Here is a 23,732-nt window from a genome sequence, read left to right on the forward strand (position 1 = left end):
ATTCACATTTGAGAGACTGCCTTCTCCCCTTCAACTCCCCCAGTGGGACCCTGAAAACAGGGTAAATCTCTTCTTCTGACCCTCAGATCATCATGGTCACACATGATGTTCACTGCTTAAGCCCACCAGTCCATTCAAAGACAGACCACACCATTCTTCTGTGCGAGGGATCTATTAAGTCAACTTCCAAGACAGTCATAAATGCTCCCTGCCCACAGCAACAACAAGCCCCACCTCAACTCCCCATCAGAAGATCTCACTTCGAGGGTAAAGTGTACAGGTTCCATCTACTCATAAATCTGTCACCTAGATTGGCACCCCACCCCAATCTCTGAAAGCTAATCCCACTCCTGCCAGTTCTGTATCCCCTGCTCTCCTCAACAAACCCCCTTCCCCAAGCTTGATGTTCCCACTGCTACTCTCCTCCTACATCTGTATTCCCAAAACAAAAACTTGGGTGGTAGGATTTTATTCCAGGTACCAAGAAACTCTCAGTTTTGCTCTTTTTTGCTTTTTTTTCAGGCCTTCTATATAAGGGCTATTTACAACATCCTGAAGCTAGGAAGCCCAGAATCAGAACATAACAACTTCTGGGGATTGTGGGAAAAAATTTTAAATTATGTCAATAAATTATCCTGCCAAATATATTTCAGAGGAACTCCCAGACTCACATTTTTCTGTTTTTTTTTTTTTCTTTCATGACAGGTTGGCTGTAAACCAAGCCAGAGATGTAAGTGATACAGTGAGAAGGTCTAACATCTATATAATTGGAGTTCCAGAGGGAGAGGAGAGAGTGAATAGGGCAGAACAGAAAGAAAATCTGGAGAGATAATGTGTGATTATTTTCCAAGACTGAAAAAATACAGCAAGATATAGAATTAAGAATGCCTATAAATCCTAAGAAGGATAAGAAAAAGATGACTACACTTAGGCACAGCAACCCGAAATCACTAATTTTTTAGATGTGATAGTTTTGTGATGATTCAATAGATAAATTTAATAATAAAAGTTTTAGCAATCCTTATCTTTTGGACATACATACTCAGATTTATGGATGAAATTATTTTATGTCAAAATAATCAAGGAATGAAGAAGTAGGTAGGGATATAAAGAGGAATAAATTGCTAATCTTATGATGAGTTGTTAACTGTTGAAGTTGAGTGATGGATAAATCAATACAGAAACTGAAGTGGAAGAGAAGGTCACTTGGTTTTGGTTTTGTTTTAATTGCAGTAAAATAAAACATTATTTACCATCTTAACCACTTTTTAAATTTTTTTTATTATTATTATTTTTTTGGCCACACTGCATGGCTTGTGGGATCTTAGTTCCCCAACCAGGGATTGAACCCACGCCCTCAGCAGTGAAAGCACGGAGTCCTAACCACTGGACTGCCAGAGAATTCCCCCATTTTAACCATTTTTAAGTGTATAGTTCAGTAGCGTTGGTATAGTCACATTGTTGTGCAACAGATCTCTAGAACTTTTTCATCTTACAAACTGAACTCTATACCCATTAAACAACACTTTCCCTCCCTCAAGTCCCTGAAAACTACAATTCTTCTTTGTGTTTCTATAAATTTGACTACCTTAGATACCTCATATAAGTGGAATCATACAATATTTGTTATTTTGTGACTGGCTTATTTCACTTATTATGTTCTCAAGGTTCATCCATGTTGTAGCATGACAGGATTTCCTTTCTTTTTAAAGTTAATAATATTCTATTGTATATGTATGCCACATTTTGTTTATCCATTCCTTTGTCAATGGATATTTAGCTCGCTTCCCACCTCTTGGCTACTATGAATAATGCTGCTATAATTATGGGTGTGCAAGTATCTCTTCATGGTCTTGCTTTCAATTCTTTTGGATGTATATTCAGAAGTAGAATTTCTGGATCATATGGTAATTTTATTTTTAATTTTTCAAGGAATTGCCATACTGTTTTCCATAGCAGATGCACCATTTTACATTCCCACCAATGGTGCACAAGGGTTCTAATTTCTCCACATCCTCATTATACTTATTATTTTCTGTTTTTTTGATAGTAGTCATCCTAATGGGTGATATTTCTTTGTGGTTTTGATTTGCATTTCTCTAATGATTAGTAAAGCCATCTTGTTTTCCAAGATGGACCTGAAGGACTTATGGGAGTTGCTCAGCTAATTGAATCCAGAAGCATGAGGAGCATGGTTGAGGTCAATACTGCAGTTTGCCTCATCTACTGTCTAGAGTCCACCTGATACATATGTGTTTATATGAAACAAAGTGAGTGGATTTGGTTCTAATCTTGGTTGTTCAGGTTAATCAGAGTGGCTGAGAGTGGCATATTCTTGGGGAAAATTACTAGCAGCTAAGATGGCATAGAAACAAGGGGTGGATATTGTTGGGAAACAATTCTCCATGGATCTCTTACGTTTCTGCACATCTTGCAAGCTAAGACACTAAGTTCCTTTGTTCTGGACTATCTTTCCAAGGATGTTTGTATACTGAATAGCCTTGGAAAGATCTTGGGACAGATCTTGGAAGATAGTATGTCCCTTTGAAGCTTCAAAAGACAATCAAGCTTACTGACCATTATAAAAGTTTCAGGTTTCCTAAGCTCAGGGTCTCTTTCCTGTAATGCAACTCACTGTGTGTGCAGAAGTCACCTGGCCCTCTTCACATTGCCCTGGGGAAAGTGGGGCTCAGGGAACTGGCACAAATGCTAATTCTCAGGCTGTTGTTATTGCTGTGAGTAATAAACAATCCTTTGTCTCTGATCCAGGAGCCAGAGCAGACACAAAACTGTGTCAGGCTACCTTATCCCTTGTAAATAGGATAAAATCTCAGCTCTTTTACCATTCTTGACAAATATGTACAAAATAAAAGTAATACAAATAATACAGAACCTAAAAGATCTAGAAAAAGCAATGCTCAGAAGAATATACATAGTCTTAGAAACTTCTTTTAATGGTCAAAAAGAATGAAAATTAATGAATTAAGCATTCAGCTCAAGATCTTAGAAAAGGACAATAAAATAAACCTAAGGAAAGCAAAAGAAAGACAACAGCAAGAAAAAATTAAACAGAAAATGAAAAAGAATGTATTTTTAAATATCAGTTCTTAAAATAAATAAATACATTAGATAAACATTCATGATTCTAACTAAGAAAAAATAGAGGAAAAAAATATATTTTTAAAGTAAACTTTAGAAATAACCATAGAATTAGAGGATATTAAAAGAACAATAAACTCCTTTGCTCAAATTCATGAAAATAAATCATTTGCTAATATGGTGTCATTTTGTTTTAATGAAGCCAGCAAAACACCGATACCAAAACTCAACATATATTGCACAAAAGAAAACTATATAGATCAATTTAATTATATATACTCATAAATTAATTAAATCATTATCAAATGGGATTTAGCAGCACATTTAAAAAGTAATACATTCTGGCCAGCTACGTTCATAGCAGGGATGGTAGGATACTCATTATTAGCAAATGTATTAACATAATCCATCACATTAATAAGCTGAAAAGAAAAATCATAATATCCATAGATTAAATAGTAGCATTTGATCAAATTTACATCTATTCTTCATTTTAACTAAGTAATTCTTAATAAAAAAGGGATAGAGTCTCGTTTCACACAATTTTATTACATCATATACATCCTGCATAACTGAGAAATACCAAACACATTTCTATGGAAGTTAAGAAAAAGAATGCCTATTATTAGCATGATTAGTTAACACTGTTGTGGAAGTATCAGCTGACACAATAATTAGAAAAAGAAATGGGTAATAAAATTTAAGATAAAATGAGTGAATAAATAAATAGCCTTTCTGTATACAAACAACAGTCACTTACAAAATATAATAAATAAAAGATCCCATTTACAGTAGCAATAATAAGATTAAATGCCTAGTAATAAATTTAGCAAGAACTATGTCAATGTTATATAAAGAAAAACCTTAAAATGCTACAAGTCACACACATGCAAAAAGAAGACTTGAATAAATGGAAACAATGTGATATGACAGATAATAGTAAAGAAATGAAACATATTTCTCAGTGGAGAAAGAATTATTCAATAAATGGTGTTAAAATGGATCAAATTTTAATTTTTTAATAATAAAACTACTAGAAGAAAACATGGGAAATGATCTTATAATATTTGAAAGGGAAAGCCTTTCTAAACCATGAAAGAAAAACTAAATAAACCCAAGTTCATGTAAATTAAAATATTCTACATGAAAAAAACAAAAGATTAAAGTTAAAAGTTAGGGGAAAAATATAGCATTATTAAAGCCTAAAGCCTCCTTAATATATAAAGAGGTTCTGCAAAAAGACAAACAGTTCAATTGTGGGGGATAAATGGTCAACAGGAATAAAAAGACAATTTAAAGAAAAAAGAAATAAATGAGGCTTTAAATATATGAAAAATTGATCAACCTCACTCATAATAAAATGTAAATTGAAGTTAGGAGATACCAATTTTACCTAACAGATTGGCAATGATCAAAAAAATTGAAAACCTACTGTTGGTGAAGGAGAATAGGCATCCTCACAGTTTGTTGGTAGAAGTGTAATAGGTACCATATCAATGGAAGGCAGTTTGGCAACATCTATCAAAATTTTAAATGCACTTATCTTTTGATCCAACAATTCTATTTCTCAGAATATGTCCTACAGATATTTTGTACATGTGAAAAATGATATGGAAAGAAAGATCCCTGCAGAAATGTTTTTAATGGCAATAGATTAAATGCCCATTAAGATTAGTTAAATAAATAATGGTAGTACATCCACCCAAATGACTGCTATACAGCCATTAATAAAGAAGCAGCTCCTTTTGTATTGATAAAGAATGATCCCTAAACTATAAAAAAGCAAATTAAAACTATGTTAATACAGGCTCATGGAATACAATTCTGAGGTTACAAATGGACTTAGAATACAAAATGAGTTTAGGCAACAATGTGTAAATTGATGTTCAACATCAATTAACAATCAAGTAACGGGAATTCTGGCATTGTACTTAAGCCTAGAAAAGAGGGGTAAGACACAAAAGAAGTAAAATCAGAGTCTAGAGAAAGATGAGCCATACGACAGAAAGCAAGAGCCTATGGAGGGGCACAGATTGTGAAAAATTCCCTGTAGTAGGGAAATAACTGGTAAGTTTCTAGAAAAAGAACTTTAAATAAAGGCAACAGCTCACTGGATGATTGTAAAGATCTGATCAACCAGGTTCTAGAACCATTGTTCCAGGTGGTTCCTATGCAGACTTTCAGATGGAAAAGACATATATGAAACTGAACACAAAAATTTCAAGGGCCACCTCACTAATAGAATGTAAAAATCTTACGGCTACAAAGGACCTTAAAAAAAAAAAAATAGGCTTGCTTATGTTGTCTGCAGATGGCTACCAGGCATTGCATGAGAATAGCATGCCCAAATTCAAGCAATAGACAGGCTTTATTAGCAGAACATATGGTCCAAAGTTGCATTCTCCAATATGGTAGCCACTAGCCATATGCACTAATTAAATTTACATTTTAATTAATTAAAACGTTTGTAAAAATAAAATTCAGTTCCTCATTCTCTCTAGCCACATTTCAAATACTCAATAGCCACATGAGGCAGTGCCTATTGGATAGAACAGATAGAGAAATTTCCATCATTGCAGAAAGTTCTATTGGGTACCACTGGTCTAAAAAAACAGCATTGGCACTAAGTTGCTAGTCTAATTTTGTCAACCCTTTTTATTATTAATTTACTATTATTTTTTATTATTAATAAATACCTTATGAGTTGAGATTAACATTTGATGTCCAGAAGTGAATAGAAGCATTACAGTTAATGCTATGTGTATATTCGAATAGATATGTCTTAAATTCAAAGTTCTTACCCTTGGACATCAAAAATATAATCAACATAGGTATCCAAATAAGTATAACAGATGTGTACCATATACCAAACCACATGAAACAACTGAGGTAAGAACTGAAGGTTAAAAAACACAAAAAGCACTGGATACTGGAACTACAGGTGGGGAAAACACAAAAACAGACTTACGGAAACAAAAACAAAAATCAAAAAAGCGTAGGGGAAGCAGAGGATAAGCAGCAGCTGGTGGAGGGCTTTGAAGGTCAGAGGCTTGCATATATCAGAGAGCAACAGTGAAACCTCTAAAGAACTCCTGTTGGCCTTTCACCACAGCGTCACCACAGTTGACAACTGCCACCTTCTTGAAATATTCTCTTCTAGATTCCATGACTCCATGCAGCCCTAGTTTTTTTCCACCCAACCTCAAAATGCTGGAGAACCTTAGGCTGGGTTTCACACTCCCTTCTCTGCTGCTCCTTTAAACCATTATCAAGGATTTAAATATTATTTGTATGTAATTGATCCCAATAAAGTTGCAAAAAAGGAAAAATATTAATTCTCCTCCAAGCTCCACTCATATATTCAAATAGCTTATCTGGCATGCTTACTTGGATTTTCCCTCCAGCATCTTGTCTAGTAGAGGGCTTCTGATAAACACCAGTGAGCATCACTTGGAGTACAATGGAACTAATTCACAGGCAGAAAGTCTGCAAGTTGCATGATTCCCTTGTCCTCTAGCCATTCTGTGGGGAGGGCTGCTTGGGCCAGTGAGCAACCGAACATACCATGGATATATCCTCCAACAGAGCAAGCCTGCCCCCTTCCACTACTGCACTAGGTTCTGTGGGTGCAAGCCCTATATTTGGGGCACCCGGTTCTCAAGAAAGGTGTCTGCCAGTACTGGGGAAAATCCTGATGATATCTGGTGTTCTTCGGGGTAGGGGTAGTAAAGTGCTGCCTCTCCCACCAGGGGAAAAAGGAGCCAGTAGTGCCAGCTCATTTCCAACCAATCCACGGGGGTGACAAGTTTGTCTCTACATCTCCAGTTTAACATGTCTAAAACTGAATACTTTATTCCTTCTATCTTAAACCCTTTCTTCCCCCCAACTTAGTTCCATCTCGAAAGATACTACCACATATCCATCATTCAAACTAGAAATCACGGGGTTATCCTAGAATACCCCCTTCTCCCTAATTCCTTACATCCAATCCACCACCAAATTCTATACAGCTGTATTATCTAATATTGGCTGTCAGCCACATGTGGCCACTGAACACTTGAAATGGGGCTGGTCCAAATTGAGGTGTGCTTTAAGTATAAAATACACATCAGATTTTGAAGACTTAGTACAAAAAAAGAATGGCAAATATCTCACTAATAATTTTTATATTGATTATGTGTTAAAGTAGTAATATTTTGGATATATTGGGTTAGATAAAATACATTATTAAAATTAATTTCCTTTTACATTTTTAATATGGTTATGAGAAATTTTAAAATATATATTTGTGGTTCACATTATATTTCTATTGGACAGTGTTGCTATAGAGTATATCCATCAAAATCTTCCAAATCTACTGTCACCACCTTCACCCAAGTCACCATCATTTCTTGCCTGAACTACTACAATGGCCTTCTTATTAATCTTCATGCTTCTTCAATTGTCCCATTCTAACTGATTCTCTTTAAATTTAGAAATCCTTTTAAAATATAAGTCTTATTATATTTCTTACTTGCTTAATATCTCTCAATGGTTTCTCATTGTCCTTAAAATCCAAGTTTCCTATCATGGACTTTGAGGCCTTGCATATGATATGATTGTAGCTTCCCATGTGTCTGCCCATCACTATCATGTCTTCTAAAGCCACACAGTAGGCACTCACTATTCTCCAGCAGCACCTGGCATCCTTCAGTTCCTAAGACATACTAACTTTATACCCACCAGGGCCGTCACATCAACCATTCCCTATGCCTGGAATGTTCTGTGTGGCTTTTTGGTTGTCTCCATCTCATTCAAGTCTCACCTTATACATTAGTTCCCTAGGTGGCCCTCCCTGATCAGTCAGTCTAAGGGTTTCTGCCCTTTACTCTCCATCCAAGAACTCTGTTTCCTTCACTTTTCTCAATTTACAGTTAGCTATTTGTATGCTTAATGATTTGACTCTCTTCCTCTGCTAGACTGTAAACCCCATGACAGATGGGGCCAGGTCTGTTCAACCTACCAGTGCAGACCCAGTGTTGGTCAAGGAATTTATTTTAGGGGCAGTGTATAGAAAATCTAAGAGTAGGGATTGGTTAGAGGTGAAAAGGTTAGAGGTTAAAAAAAAAAAATGGATCCAAGAATTGCCTAGAGAAGAATATGTCAAAATTAAAGTTAATTGATACTAGAAGCTTCAATTCTGAATCATCTTTGGGAAAATTAGACTCGAATATATGATCCAGAAGTATTCTAGTATCTTTTGTTTCTAAATAGTTCAATATTGGCCAAGAGATCTAATCATTATTTTATCAGAATATTAATTTAACATATGATTTGAAGGTGAGTCTCAAATCATACCTCCCCAAGTACTCCTCTTGTTTTCCTACCAGTCCTTGATAACCTTTCCAGGAACTTCTGTCATATTGAGTGGACATACTGAGTGGAAACAATATGGGATTCCCCCACAAAGCTCTGAGCATATCATATGGTGACCTTACAAACTCAGACCAGGCCTCCTTGGAGGCCAGTTCTCCTCCCTATAGCTCTCAAATGGCATAGTCCCTTAACCACAGCAGAACAGGATTGTCAAGTCTCAAATATATCTAAAAACAGGTCATAAATGGCATGTGATATGGGACACTGCTCACAGTATATTTATAAAAATAGGTTTAAATCAGTGATAATAATCCAGTGTCAAACACCACATAATTACATATGTGGTATTCAGCAAATATGTGTTGAAAAAGTTATTAATTTTAGCTAGAAAAGAGATATTTATCTTTCACACATAATGCATATGCATAAGAAAGACTAGAAAGTTTAACAAGTGCTATTTCTGGGGTATGAAGAGTATAGGTACTTTTTGTGTGACTGCTTTTCTACATTTTCCAACATTGTGTAATTATATGATTAATACGCAATCAGGGAAAAATGTTATTTTTATAAACAAACCAATAAACTGTCAAAGCTACTACTGCACTCTTCTAGGCTCCCAAGGGCCTCAATTTTGGCAGAGACTCAGACTGCGGTAACTAAATATCAGTCCGATTGGGAAATGAAAGGAGAAAGGGGTAACTTGGGTTTCTGAAGGACCTAGTTGGTCAAGCCATTACCCAAGGGACTCCTTTGCTCACTGACACTAGGGAAGAAAGTAGAGAAGTGCAAAGCAAAATTTATCTAAGTAAGTATTAACTTCAGCTGCAGAGGCAGGAGGAGGAAAAGCGACCTTCCTTACATGATGACAATTCTGTTCTAGAGTTTGTTGTCAAGGTTTCAAATATCAGGTAGAGTGTGGACCAGAATTCAACTTGATGAAGGCATGATTGCAGACAACAAAGACATGAAAGATAGCATTTAACTGCAGAGGTTTCAACATCTTTTGTGGCTACTATAACATGTAGGGCATGCATTGTACACATGGTGCTTTATACTAAAGGCATTTTAAATTTATTTCTAACTCTATCATTCTCCCTTACACACTGATCCTCAAAACTAGAATTATTCACCCAGTGATAGTTAAGGTGGTAAGGTCACCAAAACAGCTACATTAAATGCCATGGGAGACCCAAGAGCATACACATTTGTATGTGCAATGTCTTCTAAACAAAAAAGAAACCACGGTGGTTTATAATGTGTCTGTTATATAACATTTAGTCTTACAACAAAATCTGATTCCCTCACTTCAGATGTCACCGTTAAAATATTTATTAAAAACAAACAAGCAAACAAACAAAACAATCCTCAAGTCCAAAAAGAATGAAAGTTAACAAACTATATCAACTGCAATCACATGGAGACCATACCACCTTATGCTGGGTTTTTCGTACAGACACATAACAAACACCACACAAGTTTAAAAATGAAAATTAAACAAGAACAGAGGATCTGGTAGTATAACTGAAAAAGTTCAAAGACATGGCTGCATAATATTTTTAAGCATTAAGATTGTGTAACAAACAAGAAGAGAACTACAAACCTAGGTTAAAATGCAAAAAGTGCCCTAATCATATCATTTTGGAACTGTCTGAGACAATTGAACAGTAATATTTGCTTATAAGGAATGAATAACCATTCAAGGAGTACAGCTTGTGTATACTTTTAAACAGATATTAAACTATCAGGGAAAAAACTGTATACAAGAGTATCAGTTTATTTCTTCCAGCTTGAGGCTGACGGAACCTACAGATAAAATGATCCCCTGCTAACTCCCTTGGTATTTAAAGATTCTTTACTTAGTTTGAATTATCAGCCAGACTTACAGCTGACATTATAAAACTGTATAAACCAAACTGCTGTCTTCAGTTCTCCCTGCAGTACATGAACTTCTGTACACAAGTAAACACAGGGTGACTAGGACTTAGTTTTAATTCTTTTATCAGTTATTAATTACCTTTACTTGTCAATTAAATACATAATTTATATAATTTTTAACTAATTATTTTATCATACACACAGATAAACTTTAATACTGTTAATAATTATCACATTTAGCTAAATTAACAAGCTTCAGCTACGAGTATCATGCTTACATGAAATGCAGTCATATAGCTTTGGTCAGGAGAAAAAGGTATTCTGAAGAAGCTGAGCAAGTCTGAAGAGATACAATCCCATATGCAGGGAGGAATAATGCTGACCCAAGTGCATTAATTTTGCTATAGACCCTTTGGTTAATGCTCAGAGTGTAACATGACAATCAGTACTCCCTTGCTGCAGGAAAGCAAAAAGGAAGGAATGCCTCTAACTTGGGTCCACATATCCTACTTTCCTTAGAAAAGGAGTCTGTGTGTGGTTGCCTAGAGACTAAATCCAGTTTACTAATCAAAGAAACACACCAGTTCTCTACAGGGCATGGAACTTCATCAGAGGCCTTGTTCTCCTGTGGAAAAAGGCCAAAGTCTAAATTTATCTGTACTCGTGGGGTAGCAAGACCAAAGCAGGGAGCAACTGCCCTCTTGGTGTTATTTTTCCAACGGCATTTGCTCACTCCGTGTCTCATTTTGGTAATTCTTGAAATATTTCAAATTTTTTCATTATTATTTTATTTGTTATGGTGATCTGTGATCAGTGATCTTTGATGTTACTATTGTAATTGTTTTGCGGTGTCATGAACTATGCCCATATTAGATGGTGAACTTAATTGATAAATGTTGTGTGTGTTCTGACTGCTCCACCAACCAGCTGACACCCCTTCTCTTGCCCTCTCCTCAGGCCTCCCTATTCCCTGAGACACAACAATATTGAAATTAGGCCAGTTAATAACCCAACAAAGGCCTCTAAGTATTCAAGTGAAAGGAAGAGTCACACGTCTCTCACTTTAAATCAGAAGCTTAGTGACTTGGAAAACCAAGACAGACGGAAAGCTTAGCCTCTTGCACCAAACAGCCAAGCTATGAATGCAAAGGAAATGTTCTTGAAGGCAATTAAATGTGCTACTCCAGTGAACACACAAAGGATAAGAAAGTGAAACAGCCTTATTGTTGATACGGAGAAAGTTTTAGTGGTCTGGATAGAAGATCAAACCAGCCACAACATTCCCTTAAGCCAAAGCCTAATCCAGAGCAAGGCCCTAACTCTCTTCAATTCTATGAAGGCTGAGAGAGGTGAGGAAGCTGCGGAAGAAAGGCTGGAAGTTAGCAGGGGTTGGTTCACGAGGTTTAAGGAAAAAAGCCATCTCCATAACATAAAAGTGCAAGGTGAAGCAGCAAGAGCTGATGTATTGAATAGAAGCTGCAGCAAGTTATGTAGAAGATCTAGTTAAGATGATTAATGAAGGTGACTGCACTAAACAACAGATTTTCAATGTAGATGGAACAGCCTTCTATTGGAAGAAGATGCATTCTAGGATTTTCATAGCTAGAGAGGAGAAGTCTATGCCGGGCTTCAAAGCTTCAAGAGAGACAGGCTGATTCTTCTGTTGGGGGATCATGCAGATGATGACTTGAAGTTGAAGCCAATGCTCATTTATCATTCCAGAAATCTTAAGCTCTTCAGAATTATGCTCAATCTACTCTGCCTGTGCTCTAATAAATGGAACAACAAAGCTTAGGTGACAGTGCATCTGTTAACAACATGATCTACTGAATATTTTAAGCCCACCTACTGCCCAGGAAAAAAGATTCCTTTCAAAATATTACTGCTCATTGACAACGCATCTGGTCACCCAAGAGCTCTGATGGAGATGCACAGATTAATGTTGTTTTCATGCCTGCTAACACAACATCTGTTCTGCAGCCCATGGATCAAGGAGTAATTTCAAGTCTTATTATTTATGAAAGAAATTTTATAATGCTACAGCTGCCATAGATTGTGATTCCTCTGATGAATCTGGGCAAAGTAAATCGAAAACCTTCTGGAAAAGATTCACCATTCCTTTCTTTTTTTTGATTGTAGTACAGTTGAATATATATATATATTCTTTTTCATATCATTTTCCATACGGTTTATTACAGAATATTAAGGATTCATCATTCTAGATGTCATTAACCTTCGTAAAAAAATTTTTTTAATTAAAAAAAAACTTCATGATTCATGGGAAGAAGTCAAAATATCAACAGTAATGGGAGTTTGGGAAAAGTTGAATCCAGCCCTCATGGATGACTTTGGGGGCGCTCAAGACATCAGTGGAGGAAGCAACTGTAAATGTGGTAGAAAGAGGGAGGAAACTACAATTAAAGTGAAGCCTGAAGATGTGACTGAATTGCTGTAATTTCATTATAAAACTTTAAAGGATGAGAAGTTGCTTCTTATGGATGAGCAAAGAACAGGGCTTCTTGAGATGGAAACTATTCCTGGTGAAGATACTGTGAAGACTGTTGAAATAACATCAAATGATTTAGACTATTACATAAACTTAGTTGATAACACAGTAGCAGGGCTGGAGAGGATTGACCCCAATTTTTAAAGAAGTTCTACTGTAGGTAAAATACTGTCAAACAGCATTACATGCTACAGAGAAATCATTCATGAAAGGAAGAGTCAATTCATGCACTAAGCTTCACTGTTGTCTTGTTTTAAGAAATGTCCACAGCCACCCCAACCTTCAGCAACCACCATCCTGATCAGTCAGCAGTCATCAACATCCTGGCAGGACGCTCCACCAGCAAGAAGATTACGACTCACTGAAGCCTCAGATGATAGTTAGCATTTTTTAGCAATTAAGTATTTTTAATTAAGGTATGTATTTTTTTTTAGACAGTATGCTATTGCACACTTAACGGACTACAGTATAAATCATTTTCATATGCACTGGGAAACCAAGACATTCCATGTGACTCACTTTATTGCAACATTCACTTTATTGCAGTGATCTGTAACTGAACCCACAATAATCTCTACAATAATCTCCGAGATATGTCTATAACTCAATTTTTTTAAAAAGAACTGACTCTACTTCAATCAGACTCAAACCTAAAATATGACATGTAAGCTACTATATAAAAAATAAACAAGGTCCTACTGTATAGCACAGGGAACTATATTCAATTATCTTGTAATAAACTCTAATGGAAAAGAATCTGAAAAAAGTATATATTCTGAATCACTTTGCTGTACACCAGAAACTAACAAAAGATCGTAAATTAACTATACTTCAAAAACAATTATATATGTGTGTGTGTATATATATATATAATGTTAATCTTGCCTGACAGGCATTAGCCATTTGTTTCTACAAAGAATACAAAGGAAGTTTTCCCTCCCCAACCCCCCCCAAATAAGTACTGTATTTTACTTCTGTGCATCCCACATCCTCCTTGGCCACTGGCAACTGTTGCTGTATCATCTCATCAGCCCAGGTACAATCCTCATGACCAGCTGATGCCAATAAACTTTTATTTCCTCTGCCCATCTCCCTCACATTCCTTATAAACTTGTTAGATTTCAAAGCAATACCTCAGAAAGTATTCCTATACAACTCAGAAGACTTAAGGAGTTAAGGGGGTTCATGTCCCCTTCCTCCTTCAAAGCCAGTAAAAGTACATCAAGTCCTTACATCATATCACTCTGACCTCCTCTTTTACCTCCCTCTTTGACTTTTAAGGACCCCTTTGATTACACTCAGCCCAGCCAGATAATCTGAGATAACCTTCCCATCTCAGGACCTTAAGCCATAACAATAAAATTTACTCCCAATACTACTACTGTACCCATACAACAGAATATTATTTGGCAACATAAATGAATGAAACACTGATACATGGTACAAAATGAACCTTAGAAACATTATGCTAAGTGAAAGAAGCCAGTCACAAAAGACCACAAATTGTATGATTCCATTTATATGAAACATTCAGAATAGGCAATCTTATAGACAGCAAGTAGATCAGTGGTTGCTTAGGGCTAGGAAAGTAGGAAGGGGATAATGGAGATTGACTGCTAATGGGTAAAGGGTTTCTTTTAAAGGGCACAAACACATTTTAAAGTTAGATTGTGGTGATTATTACACAGCACTATGAGTTTTTTTGGTTTTGGTTTTGTTTTGCGGTACGCAGGCCTCTCACTGTTGTGGCCTCTCCCGTTGCGGAGCACAGGCTCCGGACGCGCAGGCTCAGCGGCCATGGCTCACGGGCCCAGCCGCTCCGCGGCACGTGGGATCTTCCGGGACCGGGGCACGAACCCGTGTTCCCTGCATCGGCAGGTGGACTCTCAACCACTGCGCCACCAGGGAAGCCCCAATATGAGTATTTTAAAAAACTGAATTGCATACTTTAAATTGAATTGTATGGTATATGAATTATACATTGATAAAGCTGTTGTTAAAAATACTACTGTATTTACTATGGCTACCATTGAAAAGTTACTATGTGCAAGAAACCTTAGAGACCCTATATCATCTGATTCTTAACAACTCTGTGAGGTCAATTTTTCATCTTATAGATGAGAAAACAAGTTCTGTAAAATTATTTACACAAAGTTACAGAGCTGGTCAGGAATAGTACCCAGATATACTACTCTAAAGAAATGTCTCTATACAGTCCATGCTTTCTAAATTATGCCATGCTTGCCATCAAATACTTTATTGGAAATATAAGACTGACATACAAATGGCCTTGAAAAAACAGGCATTTGGTTTCTATCACTGGTGGGAGTAAGTTTTTTTGAGGCATCAATGATAAGAAATAAGGCTTAACACAGGGAATTATACCCATTATCTTGGGGGGCGGGGGGTGTGTGTACCTATCTTATATATACCTATAATGGAGTATAATCTGCAAAAACAATACTGAACCACTATGCCGTACACCTGAAACATAATACTGTAAATCAACTATATGTACTTCAATAAAAGGAAAAAAAAGGCTTAAAAGGTTAGCGTCATTGTTACTTAATTCAAAATCCACATCTAGAAAATAAATGCCTCTGGAAAGCAATTAAAAGTAATTAAGCTCATATAATTTGTTCCTTCTCTTTCAGTTTATGTCAGAGCTAGACTGTGAATGTCTTCAAGATACAGATGTCATCTGTTTGTCATTCTTTAAGTCAGCACCTCTAAAAATTCTTGGTTCTTTGTATTAACAGAAACACCAACAAAATATAAATATACAGAAACCATCATTATTTCTTTAAACTACACTCATTAGGCAAAAGTATTCCTTTATTTAGATTTTATTACTTACATTTAGTTTTTTATACATACATTTAGAGGAAACTACAAACACTAACTTATTAGCCATTCCAGAAAGATAGGTGGATAAAAAAAGTGTAAGAGGAAGAAATACGGATACTATACTATAGGTATACTTCTTCACCTAAAATGCAACTAATCATCCATTTAGTTGTTATATTAGTCTGTTTGCTGCTGTAACAAATTATCACAAACTCAGTGGCTTAGAACAACACCAGTTTATTATCTTTTGGTTCTGTAGGTCTGAAGTCTGACATGGGTCTCACTGGGCTAAATTCAAGGTCTCAGCACGGCTGCGTTCCTTTCTGAGGTGCTAGTGAGGAATGCTTCCTTGCCTTTTCCATTTTCTAGAGGCTACCTGCATTCCTTGGTTCATGTCCCCTTCCTCCTTCAAAGCCAGTAAAAGTGGGTCAAGTCCTTCTTACATTGCATCACTCTGACCTCTTCATTTACCTCCCTCTTCCACTTTTAAGGACCCTTATGATTATACTGGGCCCACCCAGATAATCCGGGATAACCTCCCCAACTCAGGACCTCAAATTAAGGTCCTTAACTTAATCACATCTGCAAAGTCCTTTTATAATGTAACGAAACACATCCACAGGTTCTGGGAATTAAGACATTGATATCTTTGGGTAACCATTATTCTGCCTATCACAGTTGCCCTTATCTTCAAAGAAATCAGGATATACCCATAGTAAATTGAGCCTAAACTGGAGGAGTGGTGGGGCATACTAATGGTTTAAATAGAGTACGTAGAATTTGGGATGAAAAATTCCTCCTTTTTGTTGTCATATTCTTACTGACATTCTATTTTGAAGATGAACCATAATTAGATACATGGAATAATAGGAGAAATAGGTTGCCATTCAAAACCATGATAGGAAACAGAACTATCTAAATGAATCTGTCGATTTTCAAATCTGAACAGAAACCAAAAAAGTTTATTTTGTACTTCCTTTTTACACATTGTTCTGCCATAGCACTCAGCAACTACCATTCATACAAAAGCCACAGCCTGTATCATAAAATTGGGTGTTGTACTAATTCAAACTACAGAAAAGGTAGCTGGGAAGACTATACCAGGGCATAATGACCATGAGTTTTTATGAACCTTTAAACTAAAATATCCAAAGAAACATTATATATGTATATGTGGTTAAGAAAACAAACCTCCTTTTTGAAAGGTCCAAATTCAAAATGAAATTATGTCACTACATTATAAGACTGACTTCTGCTTAATTCCCCAGAACAACATTCTGTCTAGTGTTTAACTTTTTCAATTTAGCGTTATATCTTTTTTGACTCCAAGACAGAAGACTGATGTTTGACGTACTCAAGTTATAGCCAGCATTTACCAATTCTTTGATTCGACTTTTTAAAGTGCTTATGCTTGAGTCCAAAATCCGAGGATTTTCAATTATTTGTGAAATGCTAATTTTTTCTTCTATGAGGCAGTCTATTTTATCACTAAACTTTTTCTCTCCCAAGAAGATCACATCTGGACAGCTTAAAACAAACTTCCGTATCTCTTCTGTAGTACACCCAAGAGAAAGCAGTCTTTCTTTGATATTTGTGTAGTTTCTTCTCATACAATCATTGGAAAGGTCTAGGATTTTAGCTCCTGGACCATGTATCAAAGCAAGCAGCTGTTCATTGTTCAAGTTGAAAGCTGACTGTAAAAATTCAATATTAGTTTTTACCCGTTTGGTGCTCTGAATTAAGATGAAAGGGTTTTTAAAAATTATCTTCCTGACAAAACCTGTGGGATCATTGTGACCCAAAGACAAACAGACTTCTCGCAAAAATTCAACCATCTGTTTATTCAGCTCGAGACTATTGGAGAAGGTACGTGGGGCACTGGTCAACAATCGACAAAGGCATTTATGGGTCAATCCAACTGAGTAGAGGAACTCTATATTTTTCTCTAAGTTTAGGTTGTTACTGGACCGAAAAAAGGATTCAGGAGAACGTTCCAAAATAGCTACAATTTCAAGGTCTGATGTCACAATTCTTCTCCACAGATCCCACCGATATGAAAGACTTTCAGGTGTGCGTGTCATGGCTCGTGGATATCTTGATATGATGCTAGCAATCACTTCTTTGCTAGCTCCTTTAGACAGAAGGAATGTCTTCAGGTTCTGCTCATTAGTACCTCTCCTATTAAAAACTCCAGGCTGTCGTTTCTTTGCCATGTCAACATCTACTCCCATAGTAAGTAAGTTATTCAGCAGTTCTTCATTTTCCAAAGGTTCACTGTCTGCATTATCACATTTCATACTGAAAAGCCTAAATGAAACTGATTTAAAGAGGATTTCTGCTGAAAATCGGATCATCCAACATCTTGAACCAAAAAGAAAGTTACTTCTCATATACAAGAGGTTTCTTGGTGCCATAATGGTCAGGTAGCCCAAACCTTTTGGAATGCTGTATAAAACAACATATATAATATTATACAAACACACATGTTAAAGAGATAAAAGACCATATTATGACCCTGTAAGTATCATGGTCATTTCTGTAAGAAAACACCTAGGGATCCAGCTCTCCTGGTGCTGTGGTAACAATCCCACCACCACACTCCCACTCCCTAGCTCACTGCTTCTGATTATCTGTGGGTCAGGGGTCACTTCTATTCTTAACATAAAGAAAAGCAGTACAGCATCATCACTGCTCCAGAATTATTCCTGCCTTTACCTTCCTCTTTTTATTTGGCCTTGCCTGCCTTGGCTACCCAAAACCAGTTGCCCCTCTCCATCTCTGCTTTATCTTCCTGGTTTCCAAACCTTTGATTTATTCCTACTAATTGATGCTTTCAATTCTGCCTTGTCTTCTAACTTACTAGATCTCTGGCCTTGCCTCTGCCCATAGATACCAGACTTCTTTGCCTCTGTTCTCACTTCCTGGTTATCAAACTCTAAATCTAGGGGACTTCCCTGGTGGCACAGTGTTTAAGAATCCGCCTGCCAATGCAGGGAACACGGGTTCTACCCCTGGTCCGGGAAGATCCCACATGCCGCGGAGCAACTAAGCCCATGCACCACAACTACTGAGCCTGCGCTCTACAGCCCGTGCTCCGCAACAAGAGAAGCCACCACAATGAGAAGCCTGCGCAACGAAACGAAGAGTAGCCCCCACTCGCCACAACTAGAGAAAGCCCGCGCAAAACAAGGAAGACCCAACACAGCCAAAAAAAAAAAAAATTTTTTTAAAAACCTCTAAATCTAGCCCTGAAAACCAACACTTCATACTACCTAATTTCCACCTTAAACACCTTTTTCTAGATTCATGGTACTCTTTAAACCCATGCTATCATTAGAACCTTAATTCTTATCTTACATAGCTCCTGATCCCAATCTCCATGTCACTCAATTTACCCTAACGTCCCCTTGGTTCTTGGGTTAACCCAACAACTCCAAACCAATTTTCATCTTCATAATGATCTAGCTGGGATATTTCATACACACAGTCCACCGCATGTGGAACTATATAGAGAGATGGGATGTAAACATTTTAAAAGTTACTTTTGCCATTCTCCTCACCACCATTTTATAAAAGACTAACTCAGGGCTCTCTGCATCTGTGTCACAGCACATGTAACTTTGATCAAGTGACTAAAACCTTGATAACTCATTTTCCTGATCATTTAGAAATAGAGCATAAATTGGATGAACTTATACATGATAATAATCATAGGTCCCTACTAAAAGAAGCACCTCTATTTATAGGAAATATTTTATGAGAAAATTAACAGAAAAGTTTTCTTCTGTTATCCAGCTTGTCAGATGGTTTATGTTCCTAAGTTGTTTGTGGTCTCAGTCATACAACAACACATAATATTTTTTTAACTGTACTTTCTCCTTTTCAGACTATACAGCTGTGACAAACTTAGTTCTTGATTCCTAATTACTTACAACAGGCTCTTATCACTTAAAAGAGGCATTTCCTTTCTCCTCTCTGCTAATTAAGCATAAAATAGAAAATAGAGATAAATGGTTCCAACTCACCACTAATATCTCTGGGCTTGAGATACTGCTTTCAAGATCCATATAAGAAAAGCTCCTCTGTGTCTGTCCTTTTAATTACTACAATCTAACAAGAAATTGGATTATGCCTACAGGCTGGGAACATTCCTGTAACTCAGATAATCCACCAATCATCAAAGAATTAACAAAAGATTCCAAAACTATAGATTCAAATAACATTCAAACAAAACGCAAAACACTCACAAAGTAAACATCAAACAGCAAAAGCACATTTTAGATTGCCCTATACTCTGAGTTCATTATTCTTCATGTCTCCATAATACCACATACTACTCTATAACTACATACTCTTCCAAAAATGCATGCAGATAGGAACTTAAAAATAAGATCCTCCTAACTAAAGAATGAAGGCTTTACCTTGCCCTGCTCAACAACCTGCTCTCTCTTCCAGATGCTCAGGGTGACCTCTACTGGATAATGGGACAGAACACTGACAGCTGTAGATAAAACCAGTGCTTTCCAAAGAGGGGTGAGAGATTATCCAATGGGACGCAGGTAGAAAACAGTAAAACTCCAATTTATATTTGTCTTGGCCTTTTAAAATTTCTACTTTTTACATGTTTCATAATGTAAAAATGTATACAATATAATAGTACTATAAAACATGTATATAACTAATTAGTAAATAAATATACCTATATTGGAGGTACATTTATAAACCTTTTTATTAAGATTGTACATGTTCAAAAATGTCTATGACTACACTCTACTCTTGAGAAACAAGGCTGAACGAGTCACAGAAAATTCAAAAGAAATTCTGCTGATGAAAAACTAAAAGTAAAGATATATGCCAAATATCTTAACAAAAGAGGAATAAATTAAGGTTTCTCCTGAATCTGTCATAGGGGGATTTTGTCTTTGTGTATAGTTTATTCTCCATGGAAATATCTTTCACACAATTTAATGTCCAAAACCAAACTGAGCATCCTTCCCAGCCCCAAAACCAGCCCTCCTCTAATTAATGAAATCACTATTACTCAGTAATCACTCATGATAAAAAAAATCTGAAAGTAAGCTTTGGTTTTTTTCTCTTCCTCAACCCGTTATTAAATCATGTAGATTCAGCTTCTTCAGTACCTCTGAAATCCAATCTCTCTACTCTTTGCTATTCTCTCAGACTATAACAGCCACTTAACTTGCTTCTCTAACATCAGTCACTCAAAACTGCCCCCACAGTACACCTGTAAAACAAAGATGTGATCATGTCCCTCATTCCCTGATTCCCTGACCTCTGTAGCTGTCCCCTAGAAGGTAAAATCTTCAGATTGACCTTTCTAGCTATCTCTTCTATTCTACAACCTCACAACAAAGCACCATTGCTCTCAAATCTCAGGTCCTGAACATCCTTGACCATTCTTGTCTCCCAGCCTTTTTTTAAGCTGTTCTGTCTTTCAGAAAGGCCTATCCTCCTACTGTCTATCCACAGTACAAGATCCCATTCAAATAGTATCTTCCCACAAATCTTTAACTTAAGAAATACTTGAAGTTGAAGTGAATCATTTGTTTTATAGTAATTTGTTACTAAGAGTCTAAAACTAAGTGTTCTATTTACATAGGGGAAAAAAAGAGCTGAACTGGACTTAGAACTAGCAACAAAAATTTGGTTTTGATTACAATACTATAAATGCAATAAATTGACCCCCCCAAAATGGTATGAACAGTCTTAGCTAAGCCTAAAAACAATGGTAACTAGTATCAACAGCTGGTAAACATATGAAGAAATGGGGGGAATTCTCAAATATTACTGTTGTTAAGGAATTTGGTACCATCCATCATCTTTCAACCCAGCATTTCTACTTCTTGGAGATTATCCAAAGTAAATACAGGACAAGAATACACATTTGTTATTTTAAAAAAAAAAAAAAAGGATGACCATTATAATATTACTTGCTACAGCAAAAAAGAAGGAACCCAAATGGCCACCAATAGTAGAATGATTAATAAATAGTGGTACATGTATACAATATAATACTACACAGCCTCCTTTTAAAAATGAGGCAGGGGCTTCCCTGATGGTACAGTGAGAATCTTCCTGCCAATGCAGGGGACAAGGGTTCGAGCCCTGGTCTGGGAAGATCCCACATGCCGCGGAGCAACTAGGTCCGTGAGCCACAACTACTGAGCCTGCGCGTCTGGAGCCTGTGCTCCGCAACGAGAGGCCGTGACAGTGAGAGGCCGGCACACCGCGATGAAGAGTGGCCCCCGCTCGCCGCAACTAGAGAAAGCCCTCGCACAGAAACGAAGACCCAACACAGCCAAAACTAAATAAATTAAAAAAAAATTTTTTTTTAAATGAGGCAGATCTAACACAATAGAAAGATGTCCAAGACATTCTAAGTGTCAACCTGCTTAACAGTACAGTGGCTAGGATAATACCACTTAAATAAAAAGGGGGGAGGGGACATTAATATATACAGAGAGAGGAAAAAATAGAATAAGTTATTTTTCAGTTTTCAACACAAAAAAGTTAAGCCTGATGAATATCAATTTATTTTACTCCTTTAGCATCCAATCTCCATTCAAAATACTATTACATCTAGCGTGGTGAATAAATATTTAAGCAGCCTAATGCAAGAAGTACCAACTGCCTCAATCTACAAATTTCAAAACTAATTAATATTCCATAACTTATTTCCATCTGTCTCTCAAATTGCCGTTTTTAATTACCAAAGCCACTATTCCAAGAGCTAAAGGCCAAAATTAGCAAATACACTGAAAATCTCTGTACCTGTAACTTGTGAGGTCTAAGGAATAAAGGAAGATTTATGAGCCCCTCTGCTCCACAATTCCCCGGACAAAGGGGCTTTTAATGGAAATGGGTAATCACTGGTTCCAGGCTTCTACATTCCAGGTTAGTCTTCTTTTGACAAAACGAGCTAAGTTTGGAGATATTTACAGCAATGAACTTCTCACCTCATTTGTCTTAAGGAAAGAGAACTTTGCATTCCTCCAGAAAAGCTGAAAAATAGCTGTTTCCTAGAAATGGAAAAATAAAAGGGGCGGGGATAAAATAACGTCAGGACTTGTAATACAGAATAAGGAGCTCAATCTCAGCTAACGCTGCATAATGTTCTCGTGAGATGCATAACCTCTTATATACTAGGCATCTCTCAGAGATACTGAGAAGAAAATGGCAAGTACAAGCCCGAGTATAAGAGGTAAAGGCGGCAGAATCAGAGTATAATTTGTAAAACCAGAACTAAGTGCTTCACACACATTATCTTACTTAACATCCACAACTTAAAAGGTCGGCATCATTCCTAAAATTACAAAATCAGAAAAAGCGCCGAGCTCCCTTACTAGCTTGACTTAGCTCGTTGAAGCAAGGTTCGAACCCAGTTGAGTCTTTAACTCAAAAATTCCACGGGTATTTCCACGGGTTCTTCCATCCCTCTTCCTCCCACAAAGAAACTCTACAAGCGGGAACGGGACTCCGTTACACATCACAGTCACCCAGACCCGCTTCTAAAAAGAAAACGCACGCCGGCAGCGAGTCACCGACCTCAACTTGGACTATAACTGGGCGCTACAGATACCTTTACTTTCCCTTCTGGGGTCTGGAGAATAACAGAGGAACGGAAGTGGACAGGAATAACTTCCGGCGAGGGGCCGCGCACAGAGGTGACGTCACCCTCCTGGCGCCCCCGCGGCGGCCACGCGGCCGCCTTCCATAGCCTGACGCTAGGGCCCCAGCAGAGGGCAGCAGGAGACCGCGATGAGCGCGGGGAACCGGTCTTCAGGTCTGATTTTGGAGGGCGGGGCGGGACTTGGAGATTTCCCAAGAAATATATATTTCCCAAGAAGTCTCTGTTATATACGTGAAGTTTGCAGCCTGATAGGATGATTACGCTTATTAATGTGATTAACATGGCGTGGATGAACACCTCCGCGTTTGGTGCAGGAAAACGCGTGTGAACAGCTCCAGGTTTTCGTTATTGAACTACCTGGTAAATCCTGAAGTGTGGCTGCTAGTCCGAATTCAGTCA

At 37.1% G+C, this 23,732-nt stretch overlaps 1 protein-coding gene across 10 annotated transcripts in view; it reads right to left on the minus strand.

The window, feature by feature from the left end:
• Window positions 1-23,328, minus strand: part of MTERF1 (mitochondrial transcription termination factor 1) — a 606,108-nt gene extending 582,780 nt beyond the window's left edge. For 3 of the 10 annotated variants that reach the window (XR_009565070.1, XR_009565067.1, XR_009565071.1), the window contains exons 1-2: window positions 23,283-23,328; window positions 22,660-22,722 (exon numbers count right to left, since the gene is read on the minus strand). Coding sequence is in view for 5 of the 10 variants with exons in the window: in XM_030857330.2 (XP_030713190.1) it covers window positions 16,939-18,127; window positions 22,660-22,691 (1,221 nt within the window). In the remaining 5 variants the exon portion in view is untranslated. Of the gene's footprint in view, window positions 1-15,725; window positions 18,128-19,707; window positions 19,722-22,474; window positions 22,609-22,659; window positions 22,723-23,046 lie in introns of those variants that run through there. The other 7 variants (XM_030857330.2, XM_030857329.2, XM_030857331.2 and 4 more) reach the window with 7 other exon arrangements.
• Window positions 23,329-23,732: the final 404 nt, after the last annotated feature.

The sequence above is a fragment of the Globicephala melas genome, chromosome 9, assembly GCF_963455315.2.
Source record: "Globicephala melas chromosome 9, mGloMel1.2, whole genome shotgun sequence".
NCBI classification, from domain to species: Eukaryota; Metazoa; Chordata; class Mammalia; order Artiodactyla; family Delphinidae; genus Globicephala; species Globicephala melas.